This window comes from Vipera ursinii, assembly GCF_947247035.1.
Source record: "Vipera ursinii genome assembly, chromosome: 12".
Lineage (NCBI taxonomy): Eukaryota > Metazoa > Chordata > Lepidosauria > Squamata > Viperidae > Vipera > Vipera ursinii.
The window spans coordinates 9458801-9474164 of NC_139525.1; the positions used below are offsets into that span (position 1 = coordinate 9458801).

General features: G+C 45.8%; 1 protein-coding gene across 2 annotated transcripts; it reads right to left on the bottom strand.

The window, feature by feature from the left end:
* Positions 1 to 177: 177 nt before the first annotated feature.
* On the bottom strand, positions 178 to 15319 carry DKC1 (dyskerin pseudouridine synthase 1). Of its 2 annotated transcripts, XM_083372040.1 has the most exons (15): positions 15221 to 15311; positions 13775 to 13833; positions 12272 to 12358; positions 11877 to 11968; positions 10996 to 11180; positions 10807 to 10871; positions 10338 to 10464; positions 9857 to 9987; positions 7959 to 8102; positions 6730 to 6850; positions 4716 to 4834; positions 3805 to 3911; positions 3398 to 3467; positions 2161 to 2319; positions 178 to 1213 (listed from the first exon to the last, which is right to left on the bottom strand). In XM_083372040.1, the coding sequence occupies exons 1-15, from the start codon at positions 15234 to 15236 to the stop codon at positions 1142 to 1144; spliced, it is 1554 nt and encodes a 517-aa protein (XP_083228166.1). In that variant the 5' UTR covers positions 15237 to 15311; the 3' UTR covers positions 178 to 1141. The 2 variants fall into 2 exon arrangements, 1 of the variants encoding a protein (XP_083228166.1); XR_014493623.1 differs by lacking the exon at positions 178 to 1213 and having other exon boundaries at positions 2216 to 2319; positions 3305 to 3467; positions 15221 to 15319.
* Between the last annotated feature and the right edge of the window lie 45 nt (positions 15320 to 15364).

Sequence of the window (15364 nt, forward strand, 5' to 3'; positions counted from 1 at the left end):
AGGTTGCGGGTGTTTCAACTTACGATGGAAATTCCAGGCTCTGTAATTTTGAGAATTAACACTATACTCTGAGAACGGCAATCAGGAAACTAGTACCAATCCCTCCTGGGCCTCTCTTACGTCAAGAGGTCAACTGTTTGCAGTATTGCAGTCCAGCCAAAGAAAGCCGATTCGAAATCAAGATATGTAAACTTTTAATTAGAAAAAGTAGAATTGATTATTCTGCCTAGAAAGGGAGAACAGGATAAGACCGAACTAGCTCATCCTGCTGAATATGTTGATGTCTCTCTACTGCAATGGCGAGCACAGAGATTGATTTGCAACCCTCTTCTGGGGACTGTTTGGGAAGGGAGGAAACATGGAGGAAAAATAAATTCTGTTCTCGAAATAAGCCAGACGGTTGCTGCCCCCCCTTTCTCGTTGACACAAAGTTATCCCCTTTGAATAACAAAAGCTTTAGACCCGAGTGGGAAAGGTCTAGAGGGCAGGGGTAGGCAACCTTGGCTCTTTTGTGACTCCCAGAATTCCTGAGCCAGCACGGCTCAGCTTGGAAACCTCTCCCTTTCCCCTCAGCATGGCTGGCTCAGGAATTCTGGGAGTTGAAGTCCACGAGTCCTGAAGGGGCTATAGTTTCCCCATGCTGGCTCAGGAATTCTGGGAGTTGAAGTCCACGAAGGTTGCCTACCCCTGGTCTAGACTTAGTTCTTAAGGGAATCAAGGCAAGTGGGGGGGGGAAACAACCCAGAAAAAGCAAAATGAAGCATCTGACAATTTCAGGCTTAACTGCTTTCTCCTCTTAACCTTCACCAACCTTCAGCAGCTCTTTTTGGCTGACAGGCACAAGAAGAGGGTTGCTAACAGTGTGGAGACCAGAGTATCACATCTCCCAGGTAGCACTCTGAAAGTCCCGAGGACCAGGAAACGAAACTGCTGCCTCAATTATCTGAAACTATCCTTAGAACAGGACAGAGACGGGGTGCCACATTTGGCCGCCCCACAAATAATTTGCACAGCAATCAGCACACGCCTCTTCACGCTGTTCCAGTCTGCTTTTTTCTTTCTTTTTTTTGTCTGCAAAGACCTTTTGTTTTTTTCCTTCCCAAGCTGGTCCAGTCTGCTGGCTCGGGATGGCAGTGAACAGTTATTCCGAACTCTCCTCCACTTCTTCTCGTTTCTTCTTCTTCTTCTTCTTTTTCACGCTCAGATCACTGACCTGGGGGGGGGGGGAGAGAAGAGCTCAAAAAAAAAAAAAACAAAAAAAACCCAAAGATTCCAATGTTGTTCCCAAGAAGATTTAGTTCCCACGAATGCCAACTAAAGGAATTTGAAGGTGTACCATGTAAGGTTTTTAGTCCGGCACAGCAATTTAAAAAAAACAACATTGTGTAATTGTTGTGCCTCCCTTTTATTGCTGGATATATCCGATGCTGCTCTGGATACGCATGGCTTACTCGTGTCAATGGGCCCGTCCCAGGTAAAATCTGTCAGACCCCACCACAACGTTTGCAGCCGTTTTAAGCAGGTTATAGAACCGTTCTCTTTTCCACCTTTCTGGCATTTGCACATCAGGCTAACTAAACCACCAAAGAATTTACCAAGGTGGTATGAAAATGCTGTACAGGTAGTCTTTGATTTATGACCGCTCATTTAGTGACTGTTTGAAGTTCCGACAGACCTCCTTGGCGATACTCAGAACCCTGGATTCAAAATTCTTCATGGTCGCCTTAGCAACCAGGCAGCATTTACAGCAGGTTTGTATTTCACAATATTTTGGCAAAACCCAGCCTTTACAGTTTTTGGGAAAAAAAACATGCCCAGAGCAATCTATTTGTTCACTAAACCACCAATGCAAACAAACAAACAAAAAAGTTCTAAAATGGGGTCTGTCATGTAGGCGACCTGATTTATAGCCACCAAGAGTTACAACTATGCTGGGCAACCTGCCTTACCGCCATAATTTGAGGACTGCCTCTAATTTGCTTCGGCCCGATTAAACGTATCGTGCGATCAGACTTATTACATTTTCAACGGCTGAAATATTCACCAACAGGCACACGGAAATTAACACACCTGCGTTACGTGAAAACCAGGATGCTGCTCTTTGAACCGCGCGGCCCAAGAGATCGCCAAAATTATGGCGACAGATTACTAGGCGCCTACCATTTCAACTAGCTCTCCGCTGCTCTCTGCAGACTCCATTTTCCTCTTTTCTTTCTTTTTCTTCTTCTTCTTCTTCGTCTCTGCTTGCTCCTCTGGAGAGGACGGGACAGAGAGAGCTACCGGCTCTTGATCACCATCGCTCTCAATTTTCCTTTTTTTCTGAGAAGGGAAGACAAGAACATTAGAAGCTCTGTGGGCAGGGCAGCCTATTTCGCAGCTAAGTTGCTGCCTTTTGGTCTTTTAGAAACAGAAAGCGTTTGTGATCTATGTATTCTGGAATCTTCTCTATTTTTTTAAAAAAAATGGAACTGAAGCTTTGCAAAACATTTGGTTTCAAGCTGATCTGGACGCAAAGCAGTTTTGAGTCTTTTGTTTCAAGCTCAAAAGAACAGCTGCTCAAAGCTCAGCGCATTACCAAATGCTCGAAGCGAGGACATTTCGTGCTTAAAAACAATTTGCCAGAGATGCAAATTGCACTGTTTTAGGCTTCCTCTGGCTTGGGGAAGAAAACGGGGAGCCATCGATTCACCAGCAAGAAATTCGAGACAGTCAGAGGAGACTTGAAGATCAAGAGATCAGTTGGCAGCTATGTTGATTGCCCTCCCCATCGCCAAAATCACACGGGGGATAAGACAGCAGCAGCATTTGTACAGATAACCAGAAATGTATGAAAGCCAGAATGGGAATGGCCCTGCACTCATCGCTCTTTTAGAAGCCTTTGCTTTCAACTTGGTAACAAAACTAAAAGGGCTACTCTCTGTCCACAAAAAGACAAGATGCTGATACAGATAGTCCTCGACTTATGTTTTCATTTAAAGACTGTCCGAAGCTACAACGGGACTGAAAAAAGTGACTTGGGACCATCCCCTTGGTCACATGATCAAAACGCAGGACACTTGGCAACTGGCTCATTATTTATGGACGGTTGCAACATCCCGTGTGTGTGTGTGTGTGTGTGTGTGTGTGTGTGTGTGTGAGGAGATCCCCCCCTTGGCGACCTTTTGACGGACAAAGTCAACGGGGAAGCCAGATTTCACTTAGCAACCAGGTTAATAACTGAACTGCTGCAACGATCCACTTCACACCGATGGCACGAAAAGGTCACAAAATGGGGCAAAAAAACCCCAACCCAACCCCCTCTCACTTAATAACTGTCTCGCTTGGTTAACAGAAATGTCGGGCTCCGGCGTGCTGCTAGGTTGAGGGCTTGCTGTACGGAGCTTTGCAGTCAACCAACCTTGGGCATCTTCTCTGGGGGCTCCTGAACCTCTTCTGGCTCCGTCTTCTCTTCCTTCTTTACCGAAACCCTGTGAAGAAGCGGGCGTTTTAATTTGCTTTTTCTTTTCAGCAACACGAAGGGCCCGTCTTCCCTGCTCTGCCCCATTTTTACCCTCCTGAAGGGAAAAAAAGCGATGTCTGGAATGGCTGGCACAGACCCCCACGGGCAGAGAGCCAGAGAACAGCTTTCCTGGATTCATATAGCAGGCTGACTCCCTCCAGAGCCATGGAGCAGGCCAAAAAGGGATAACTGCCTGCTAACCCAACGCAAAGAGGATGCTGTCCATCCGCAGCTCCTTCCCATTGCGACTGAGTTCATCGGCTAAAGAAACCAGCGTCTTAATACCGACGCACGGCCGTCGTTACCTATTATAATCCACATAGTCGTTTTTCCAAGCTTGTGGAGTTTTCTCATTAGGCTTGCCGCGAGCGTCCAATAATCCTTGCTTGATCATCATCTTCTTCTGAGAAGCCTGGGGAGAAACGAGAGCACCTTGGTGAAATGCTGCATGGCCTTTGTCTGGGAACGCCGTGCAATAATGTCCCATGCTCTGAAACAGAAACCAAACTGCCATCCCGTTGGCTGCCCCGTTTGAAGGCGGTGAGCTCCTACAGGTAAAAGGGATGTCAAAAAGCGGGCAGGGTGGCTTATATGGGAGCTGAAACCTCCCACTCTGGCATGCCCGGTCTACAGTGGAGAGCCATCAGTCTTGGGTGATAGATGGGTGTCATCTTTGCACAGAGCGCTCATCAAGCTATTTTAAACATCATTTGGCTCGCCAGAAAGATTTAGCGCCTGGGCTTGCTACTCAAACTGAGTGACGCTTAAGAGCATTCAAAACTTTTTTTTAAAAAAGGAAATGTCTGTTAAAAGTCCGGGGGGGGGGAAAAAAGAGAGCAAATCCTGAGGATGCCAGCACCCTCAAGTACATCTCTAAAGACCTGGAAAGTGGATGACCCAGTGGGTCCCTTATATCTGGACAGTTCTGTGGCTCTGTTAGACAGCATTGCTACACAGGACTAAAACTGTTTTGTCTTTAGAATCCAATAAAAGAGGATATTTGTGGCTCATGTTGAACTATGGGGTCCTGGTGCTCTCTGAGCTCAGCTCTTTTCTCGCAGACATTTTATTACCGGACTAAGTAACAAACACCATCATCATCTGAGGCTGGATGATTTAACTCAGCAAGAAAACAACCAGGTTTAGAGAGCACTAAGGACCTCGCAGTCTTCAGAATCCTTCCAAGGCAAGTAGCCAAAGGCTCCCCAAAACTTACTTTCGGACCAAGCCCCCACTTGCGAGGATAGGTGTCTCTTTCCATGATCACACGCTTGATCTTTGCTACAACTCCATGATCACAGGTAGAGATCACCGCCGTTGTCATCAAAGCAATAGCTGGAAGAAAACGAAGGAAGAAAAGCTGAGTATTCCTCAGCAAAACTCTGTTCACACAACCTCGGGAGTTACCTCTGCAAACGCCATCAATTTGGGCATGGCAAATCCCAAGCCGTTTTAATTCTCTGCTTGAACTCACTGAGCAGACATACCAAAATTCTTTCCCTAAGGTTGTCTTATGACACCCTTTCTTCCTGGTGTCCTATCTTGAAATGATTCTGTCTCTAGAAAGCAGGGATTTTTTTTTCCCTTCTGAATTTTCACGGGGGAAACACACCAAGGCACACAAGTGCGAAGGAAGAGATTGTGCCGAGAAAAATCCCCAAGCTGTGCAGGAGTATTTATTATTATTTTTTCTGCATTTCTGCACTTAGGATTTCTCATTGTAGAAAGGCGTATCAGAGCAAAATGTGATCAGACAGCTTCATTCTTCTTTGTCGAGTCAGGCCCCAGAGGAAAGGGGTCTGGCTCTGCTTCCTCTGCCCAGTTCCAGTCAGCAGCCAGCCAAACATCCCCGCAACTTTCAGTAGAACACTGGAAGTCTGGACAATGTTTAGAAGCCGCGGAACGTTGAGGCTGCAGAACTGAAGCCTCAACGCGACAGGAAGGGCAGAGCGAGCTGCACTCAGAGAATGGATAAACGTCATCATCATTTCACATACAGCCCTGAGAGCAAATTTAGGTGGATGCCGAGGACATGTTTCAAAGATGAGCAAGGACACGCAAAGTAGGGCCACGGTTGTAGGGATATGTGTCTTGTGAGAATCAAGAGGGGAGGGGGAGGGGGAAGGAAAGAGCCTTGGTGGAGCAGTGGGCTAATGCCTCCTTAAGTAACACCAGCTGCCTGCCATTAGTGCAGGTTCGAGTCCCACCAGGCTCAAGGTTGACTCAGCCTTCCATCCTTCCGAGGTAGGTAAAATGAGGACCCAGATTGTTGGGGGCAATTAAGCTGACTTTGTAATAATGCCACTGGGGGGGGGGGGGGGCGAAAGCCCTAATAAGCAGGCATATACATAGAATGAAGGCTATTGCTAAACACATTGATTTGTGCTGTAGATTGTAAGCCGCCCTTAGTCTTCGGAGAAGGGCAGGATATAAATGGGATTAAAAAAAAAGAATCTCATTTCTGATCTACAGGAAATGCATCTCTTCACCATCCATAAGTCCTGTAATTTCCCCGTCATGCCACAGCACCAGAAACACATTTCCTTTGTCCAGAACAAATGGTTAGCAAAGTAAAATTTGTAGCATCATTTTAATTGATCTCTGTGGTTGCACTTTTATATCCAAAAGCAGGCAAACACGAGATTTCCACCCCTCCCCCTGTCGCCCCATTCTATCATGCCCAATACTTGGAGATTGCCAGGACAATTCCCTGCAGTTTTCTTGGTGTGGTTTTTCCGAAGTTGTTTGCCACTGCCTCCCTCCTAGGGCAGTGTGTGTGTGGCTGGCCCAAGATCATCCAACTGGCTTTGTGCCTAAGGCAGGACTAGAACTCCTATTCGCCCATTTTCTAGCCTGATGCCTTAACCACCCAACCAAACTGACTCTCTAAAGTTAATATACTTTTTAGAGATGTAAATTACTTTTCTACCAGGGAACAGTCTAAGTAACATATCGTAAAAGAAATAAAGCAATCTAAACCCCACAATAAAGCAATTATCTGTCACTAGCTCCCTGTAATTGGTCTGTGATTTGCACTGCTAACAGGTCTTGTAGGATACTGCCCATAATGTTATTCTAGTAGCAAAAAAAGAAACTCATAGGAAAACGTCATCAGAAGAGCAACTGCAAAAAAACTGTCGTTTACTGAGTGCTTGGTTGCAAAAAGAAAATCAATAAAATATTTATATAAAAGAGCAACTGCAAAAAACAAACTCCCCCCCCATTCTTACCTATGCAGATAGCCTCTCCTTTTGTGGTGATCACCACTATTTCCTGGTTGACTTCAATCCCGTCGTCATACCGCAGTAATCCAGGAAGCATGATCTTTGCACCGTAGCAAATTGCATTCACCTGAACAAAAAGCAATGGCTCAGTCAGTAGGGAATTCCACATTTCAGCCGGAACTGCTCCTTTGGCTTTCCAAACTCGTGCAAAACACACAACCCCGCTGCCTTTCACAGCGGTGAACCTTGCGCGCAAGTAGCAACGGACAAAAGCTACGACGTTCAATCTTGCCTCAAATTAATTCGGCAGTGCTTTTCGTTCCTGGAAACGCTGAACGGTTTTGCCGTATTACGTTCCGAGAAAATGAACAGGGCCCCTTTGAAGAAAAGGCCTGCCACAGCACGAAGAATTTTCAGCTTCCCTAAAATGGCATAATTCGCATAAACAGGTTTGAACTTATTTCAGATTTTAAGTGACCCGACTCGGGAAACTAAACTAGGGTTTAATTTGTTTTCAATATCTGTATTTGTGCATTCTGTTATTTATGTCACTGTTCACCGCCCTGAGTCCTTAGGGAGAAGGGCAGTATACAAATCAAATAAATAAATAAACTAGCCCGTCTATAAAAAAATAAAATAAAATAAAAAATATACTGATTCCATCTCTGGCCCAGAAGCAATCCCAGGCACAAATTAATTATTTATCCACCGGATTTACATCGTGCTGTTTCGTGTACAAGGTTACAGCAGCCTACAATCAACTGCCTCCTCTTGCTGATTTTTTTTAAAGCAACCCCCTGAGCAAGAAAGACCAGCCTCGGCCAGAGTGACTACAGTTCTAGAGCAACGCCATCAGTGTAAACCAGACCTGTCAAACACAAGGCCTGGGGGCCGGATCCGGCCCGCGAAGTGGTATCATGCGGCCCGCGAAGCCATCCTGGAAACAGTGAGGGAACGGCCCCCACTGCCTTGGCCCTGGCCCAGAGACCCTCCTCCTGCCAGAGACCCTCAGATCTGTCCCACTCCTGCCCAGGCTCCCATAGGCACCCTTGATGCCAACGATGTAGAGCTGGCCACGCCCACCCAGTAGGCCACATGCACTCTAGCCACGCCCACCCAGTAGGCCACGCCCACCCTGGCCACACCCACCCGGCCCCCTGAGGTCAACCGCAATGCTGATGCGGCCCTCAATGAAATTGAGTTTGACACCCCTGGTGTAAACAGAGAGCACTTACCGCGCTATCTTTCATAACAAGCCTCTTGTGTGAAACCAACAACTTCTCCAAGGGGAAGATTACCCTCCGGAGGTAACTCTCGTCCTTATTGTGGTCATACTGCCACTGAGCATCCAGCACATCGTGCATGGTCACCATGTGGTCCTAGAAGCAGATCTCTCTTTAAAGTCGGAACCTTTCCAGACAGAGGTACGTAACACTAACATGCACGCATATTATTGAAAGTTTTAAAAACAAAGGTAAAAAAAAACTGATACAAACTAAAATAACTAAGGGAGAGAGAAAAAAAATCAGAAAGTTGAAAAAGTAGGAGAAAAATAGAGGGGGGAAAAACGCAGTGACTTCCAATGTTGCTTGCAGCAGTTATAATTACATTTACTTCTTTCTCTAAAGTCATATTGTGACTTTCTTGTCAGCTATCCTATCTAATTATCAAAACCGTAAATCCTAAGCGTTTTTTTGTTTTGTCCTAAGTGTCTTTTTGTTTTGTTTTGTGCAAAAAAGCCCATAAGGGGTTTTCAGTCAGCAATCAAGATTTTGTCTCCCCCCCCCAAGCTGGATCCTGAATCTGTTCTGACCAATTGTCACACTTTTCTGCATTTTAAGTCCTTGCAGTACAGGCACTCCCAAAGGCAAGCCAGAGCTGCATTAAAAGCATCGGGGAAGAACAATTATTTCTATCGCCTCATTCAGTCACATGGGGGAACTAAGGGACTTATCTGAGCATTGGTGCAAACCCAGCAACTGACAATTCTTTGTGCCCCTTAGGAGCCACTACAGCTCTAGGTAACAAAATTTATACCTCCTCTTTCAATAGTCAAGACAAAAGACTCCTCAGCTTTTCAGGACAAACTTTTCTCCCCAGAACTCTGCAAAAATCCTTTCTAGGTATCATCACTCCACAGAAGCTGGCAGTTTTGTTCATTTAATTTCCGCTTTATTGTTTTTACAAGTAACTCAGGGCGGTGAACATACCGAACGCAACCTCCTCCTTCTCTTATTTCCCCCAAACAACCCTATAGGACCGTGGTGGCGAACCTATGGCACAGGTGCCAAAAGTGGCACGCAGAGCCCTCTCTGTGGGCACCCAGGCCTTTGCCCCAGTCCTAGGCCTTCAGCTGGGTTTTATAAAACTTTTTCACTTTAGGCCTCCGCCGCTGTGGGGGGGGGGGGGAGGAAGGTTCAATCAATCAATCTCAACTTCTTGCAGGGAAAAAAAAGATCTCGCAAATTTGGAATTGATTGAACTTTTTAGTCCCACCCAGTCTGCCGTTACCACCGCAGCCACGCCCACCCAATGGGCCACGCCCACCCAATGGGCCACGCCCCCGGCACCCAACGATACATAAGTGGGTTATGGGCTGCAGTTTGGGGGCACTTGGTCTGTAAAAGGTTCGCCATCGCTGCTATAGGATGAGTTGGGCTGAGAGACCGTGACTTGCCCAAGGTCACCCAGCCAGCTTTTCACGGCTAAGATAGGACTAGAACTCAACAGTCTCCTGCTTCCTAGTCTGGTGTCCTAACTACTAGGTCAAACTGCCTCCCTTGTTACCTGTGCACCCTCCCAAAACGAGAGTAAACTTTTGTTTTCCCCCATAGCGACTGAGAATGAGTCATCTGTAGAATTAACCTATGGGCGGTTGGGCTCCTTCACGGGTAACGTCGAAGCATTTACAGTCTGGGACACCACATCGTTCATCTCACTTGGATGATCCCTAATATTGTGGGCTGGGAGAGGCGCCTGGCAGAAAAACGAAGCTTCCTACCCCAACGTCTCCCAACTATTTACTGTCCCAAAGCTTAATTACCAGAACAGGGAAGAGGACCCTGAACTGAACTCAACCCTTTGGGTCGCTAAAGCCACATATGCTTGGAAGGTCCACCTCCCTTTGACCTACCTTCTCTCCCATGACCCCAGACCGCACCCGCCGGAGCTCCTGCATTTGACCGCCGACGCCCAGCAACAAGCCCAGATGCACGCAAAGCGTTCGGATGTAGGTTCCGGCTTCGCAGCTCACCCAGAAGATACCTGGAAAGGGAGAAAGAAGAAAACCTGATGCCAAAGAGAAGGCAAGCACGTTGTCGGTAAGGATCTGAGCAGTGACTCTTTCCCGGTCCAAGCCATCAGGATTGGGTGATAGATGAAACGTCATCTCTGCCCGATGGGCTATGTCGTCACTTTCTACACATCATTTGGCTCAGAACATGCAAACGGCGGGAGGGACGACAGCAAAGCTACTGAAAAAGGAGATTTCGAAGGCTGAGCTGAAAGGAAAGAGAAGCTGCAGGAGGGATAGGAGTGTGACTTCTATTTTTAGCCCAATCCCAAAAGGGCCAACCCTCCCCCCTCCCTGTCTGGGAATAAAAAGGTGCCGTTACCCAATCTTTTTTCCGGATCGTATTCGACCAGTTTGCTTTCGTAAATGGTTCGAACTCTTAGCTGCCTCTTCACTGCAGCAATGAGGGGGGGCCTCTGAAAGAGGGCACCTGTCAGAGTTTCTATTGCCTACAGAAAGAAAGAAAAATGAAATATTATGATGTCAAGCAGCTCAGAAGCAAAGACGGGAGGAATTTCAGTTACACCCCCCTCAACCGATTCAAGGGAAACATCAAAACGAGGAAGATCCAATTATGGCCGGGCTGGTTATTTAACCCGGCGGATGTTGAAACACCCATCAAAAAAAAAAAAAAAAAATAGAGCCACATTCTCAGCACTGTTCTAACCTTTCAGTTCTACAGTCACCAACCGTTCTAAGTTCAAAACGCGGTTTGCTGGTGCAACTAACGCTTCCGTTCACAGCTAGACGTAAAAGGGAAAGTTATCATTTCCAGACTGGCCAAAACTTACCCTCGAAAGTTGGATTTCACTCTCAATTGCATTGTGCAGCCGAACGATTCCCACATACTCTTTGCCTGGAAGATGACAGAAGAGTAGTGAGGAGCGGCCACTTGAATTTTATTGTTCCACCGTGAGGCAGAAGGCATTTTAGTATGCAGCAGCGCACTTTTTCTTTCCTATTAGAGACAAAACACCTACCTGCACTTTGCTGAGACTTGACCAAACGTGTTGCTCGCTCAATGCACACAATCAGGCACCCAGTAACCTTGGGGTCCAAGGTCCCGCTGTGCCCTGTCTTCTCGACACGGAGAATGCGGCGGATCCAGGCCACAACCTCATGGGAAGATGGGTTGGAAGGCTTATCCAGATTGATGAAGCCCGTCCTAGGACAAAAATCAGATTGACGGAAATGACTTAACTGAGAAGCTTTAAGGTGGAAAAAAAAAATCAACTTAGCGACGTGTTCAAAGGCTAGCAACTGGGAGACTATGGCTTCTAGTGTCACCTGAGGCAAGAAGCCAGATGGGTGACCTTGGGCCAATCCCAGTCTCCCAGCTCTAGGAATGAGGCAATGGCAAACCGTTTCTGGAATCTTGCCAAGAAAACTGCAGGGAGTCATCTAGGCCAGGAGCCAAGTTTGATTTGAAGGCGTCCCCACCTCCCCGAGAGAGATTTTAAGCCACGATGAACATTTAACTTTAAGCCACAATGAACATTTATCTTTAAAATATTCAACCAGGTTCCCTTTTTGTCTTTGATTTGGCAACTAGTAAACGTTCCTAGAGGAACCTTGTCCATGGGGTCGCAATGGGTCGGACACAACTTCGCAGCTAACAACAACATTCTCTAGATGATTTACTACACATTATGTGCCACAACAGTGGATGGGTTACCCTCTGCTAAACAGCCAAGTGTTATTTTAAAAAAATGCCAGTACTGGATAATTGTTAAAGAGAGACACTTATAAATCAGTGCACTGAAAACTCAAGAATAACCCTTCGTGATTCGGAAATTCCATTGAAAAAGTTGTAGAAGCAACTTTGTGGGTGATGGACTTACACTGTGTACCATAATCTTACCTTACATACTCAGAAATTTCTCTTTTTAAGGGGTTGCAGCCAGAAGGAAGAGGGGTGTAGTGTGCAGTCCTCACATTTAGCTTGTCAAAATTCTACAAAACCCCAAAGCAAAGCAAAATTATATTCAGTTTATAGTTTACAACCAAAATTGTTTAATGGATGTTATACATCTGATCTCACTTGGTGAAAAGCCTCAGCAAATTGCCTTGAAGCTATCTCCCCTTTACATAAACTCCCTTGCAGCATAACATGCACCATCAGCTCCATAAAGACAGCAATACCTGAAATTTACTCTCTTTAGTAGGAGAGATTGTTTTTTTTATTGTAAAGTATCTCATATTTACATAAAAATACTGGCATTAAATCGACCTATTTCATTGGTAAAACTATCTTACTTTGAGAAGCAAAGGCCATTGTGATGTATCCAGCTGTGGCACTCTTGATTCAGGCTTGATAAGGAATTCTTCTGTGTGTTGTATATCCTAAAAACAATTGAATTAGTATATGAATAACTGGGATTGTGAACAAGAACGTGGGAACTTCTCTTGAAGCTAAGATTGGCTTTAAGACAAAATGCCTCTCTCCAAAAGAGATGAAACACCACGTGCCAGTACCACATTATTCATTAATGACTTAAGAGAACAGCTTTCAATAAGGAAATGTGGAAGCTGTGGCACATTCTAAATTCCGAAGACGATAGCACCATCTTGTGGGGCTAAAGAGCTATGCAGGAACCACAGCTGGAATTCCATGCCTGCAGGCTAAAGCAGGAAATCAAAAACCATCCCAGAAAAAGGTAACGGCAAGCCATTTCTAAACAGTTGCCAAGAAAACCACAAAGACTTATCAAGGGAGTCAGGAATTGACTTTGATTCTAGGAAGACTTTCCTTTTGCTTAAACTAGAAACGGAAAAAAACATTAGCTAACACTCAGACCTAATGAGAAGGAAGGACTCACTGGAGAAGAGCCTAATGCTGGGAAAGATTGAGGGCAAGAGAAGAAGGGGACGACAGAGAATGAGGTGGCTGGATGGAGTCACTGAAGCAGTAGGCGTGAGCTCAAAGGGACTCCAGAAGATGGTAGAGGACAGGAAGGCCTGGAGGAACGTTGTCCATGGGGTCGTGATGGGTCGGACACGACTTCACAACTAACAACAAAACACTCAGATCATCAAACTTCTTTCACTGTGCTTCAGAGAGCACTTTTAAAAATAAGCTATTGCCTAGCAGAACAGAACTTAGTACAAGTCCTTGACTTATAGCCATTTGTTTGATGACCGTTTGTAGTTACAATGGCACTAAAAAAGTGACTTATGACTGTTTTTCACACTGTTGCAGCATCCCTGGAGTCACGTGATCAAAATTTGGGGACTTGGCAATTGGCCTGTAGTTATGATAGTTGCACTACCCTGCAATCCTGGAATTACCATTTGTGACCTTGCCAGGTGGCCTCTAACAAGCAAAGTCAATGGCGGAAGCAAGATTCGCTTAATGACCGTATGATTCACTTAACGACCTCAGTGTTTCATTCAACCACTGTGGCAAAAAAAGGTTGTAGAATTGGGCAAAGGTCACCTACCAACCTCCTTGCCTAGTGACAGAAATGTTGGGCTCAATAGTTGAGGGCTACTTGTAGCAACAGGATACAGGGTATTTCTCAGGATACATTCTCATATACACATTATGAACACGTGAGAAAATGAGAAAACCCAAAATGGGACCTGTGGATAATGATATTATAGAAGCGCTGACCTTTGTGTTGTGAGGTTGATAAAGCAGCAATAATCCACTAAATGCAAGTTAAGCTGTACTTTTAATTGGGAACACTCATGGTTATAACTGAGGATTAAAACAGCTTGCTATATAAATTGACAAACTATAATCATTGGCCAACTCACTGCAACGTCTTCATCTGCCAAAGACTTCTTTTTCTTCTTGTGTTTCTTAGAAACTGAATCTACAGTGATATAAGCAAAAAAAGAAAAGTTAGCACATGTTGCCAACTTAAAAGACACAAACAAATCTGGCAATGCTGTTGATTATTAGTCTACCAAAACTAAGCTTTAGTAGTTTGATTAATGCTGATGGTGTTTACACAGATTATTTTAATAGAGCAGACAAAAGCTGAATGAATGAGGCTGGTACAAAAAGAAGAAATATTGATACTTTTTGTGTGCAAACTTTATTATTTTTATACATATCTTAAAGCGGCAAACATATCCAACACGCCTTTCCATTTTAACAAGAACTTCCAACCGTTCTTGTAACTAGATGTTTAGGGTTCAAACTTTGGAAACATATATACTTTAGAGAAGGTTCTTCATTTTACGCTCTTTATAAATATATAAGGACAGGATAAGTATATTTTCAGTGAAATGTTCAGCATCAACACAACTTGGTGGATTGCAATGTAAAGAAGGCTGCCCACCACACCGCCTTATCTTCCAAAATGGCCTACCAGGACCAAACACGTGTCTCCGTTTCCCCCCCCCCCTTCCATCAGCCTCTAATTCTTTGGGACAACACCAACAAGATTACAACACACAGCAAGCAACTCACATTAGACACAACCATGCAACTTAATATTAAACGTGTTCAAAAGCAGGGTATAATGAGTACTACAAGCAGGGAAGCATTTGCAAAGCATTCATCCAAACACACATGCATTAGGGTGGGTGACTTTAGGCCAGTCACTCTCTTTCAGCCCAGCCCACCTCACAGGGCTGTTGTTGGGAAAAACAGGCCAGTGCGTTAGAAATGTTTGCTGCCACGAAATAGACAAACAGACGGATAGATACGGGTGGATAGAATAAAAGAAAATAATTGGAAATAGAACTAAAATAATAGAATAATATTCTTATTAAAACAGAATAAAATAAAATGATGATGATACGACCCAGCATTAAATTCCCTTTGGAAACGTTGGTGCCAGGGCAGCCCCGGGGCCCTGCAAGGGGAAATTCGGGCTCCCACCCCGAAGAACAGGAGACACCACCACCCCCTTGAGGACCCCAATTCTCCAAAGCCCGGTTGCGAAGTTTCTGCAACCATCTGCAACCCTTCCTGCTCCCGCTCCGGAGCCCCGGTATCCCAGCAGTGCACCCTCCCCCCGCAACCCCTGCCCTTCAGGACTTCTGTGCATGCCCAGAGTGCCTTTCCCCGTGCACCCGAGAAGCACGTGCTTCCCCTTCACGGGCCTTTCAGAAACAGGCTCGTCGTCGGATCTAGGAGAAAAGGGACGCCGCATCGTCAGCAGCGTGTGAGCCCCGGTATGCCTCTCCCCTCCTCGCAGCCCCAGACTCGGAGGGTGCAAAGCCGACCCGGGACGCGCTTCTCTCACCCACCTGTCCCGTCCGCCATTTTGCCTGCGCCACGCGCTGCTTCGGACTCACGCGCGCTCCTGCGCTATCCCGCCACCTCGCTGGGACCGGAAGCGCACTCTCCGCCCACTTCCGTCTCCAATCCCGGCAAGCAGCGCGCCGCAGGGG

Bases quoted from the DNA above. Each gene is read 5' to 3' on its own strand.
- DKC1 (XM_083372040.1), bottom strand. The intron at 9,988-10,337 runs GTAACGGCACCT...CTCCCTTTCCAG, and splicing joins CGATCCGGAAAAAAGATTGG to GTATCTTCTGGGTGAGCTGC. The intron at 4,835-6,729 runs GTAAGAATGGGG...GTTTTCTTCCAG, and splicing joins AGGAGAGGCTATCTGCATAG to CTATTGCTTTGATGACAACG.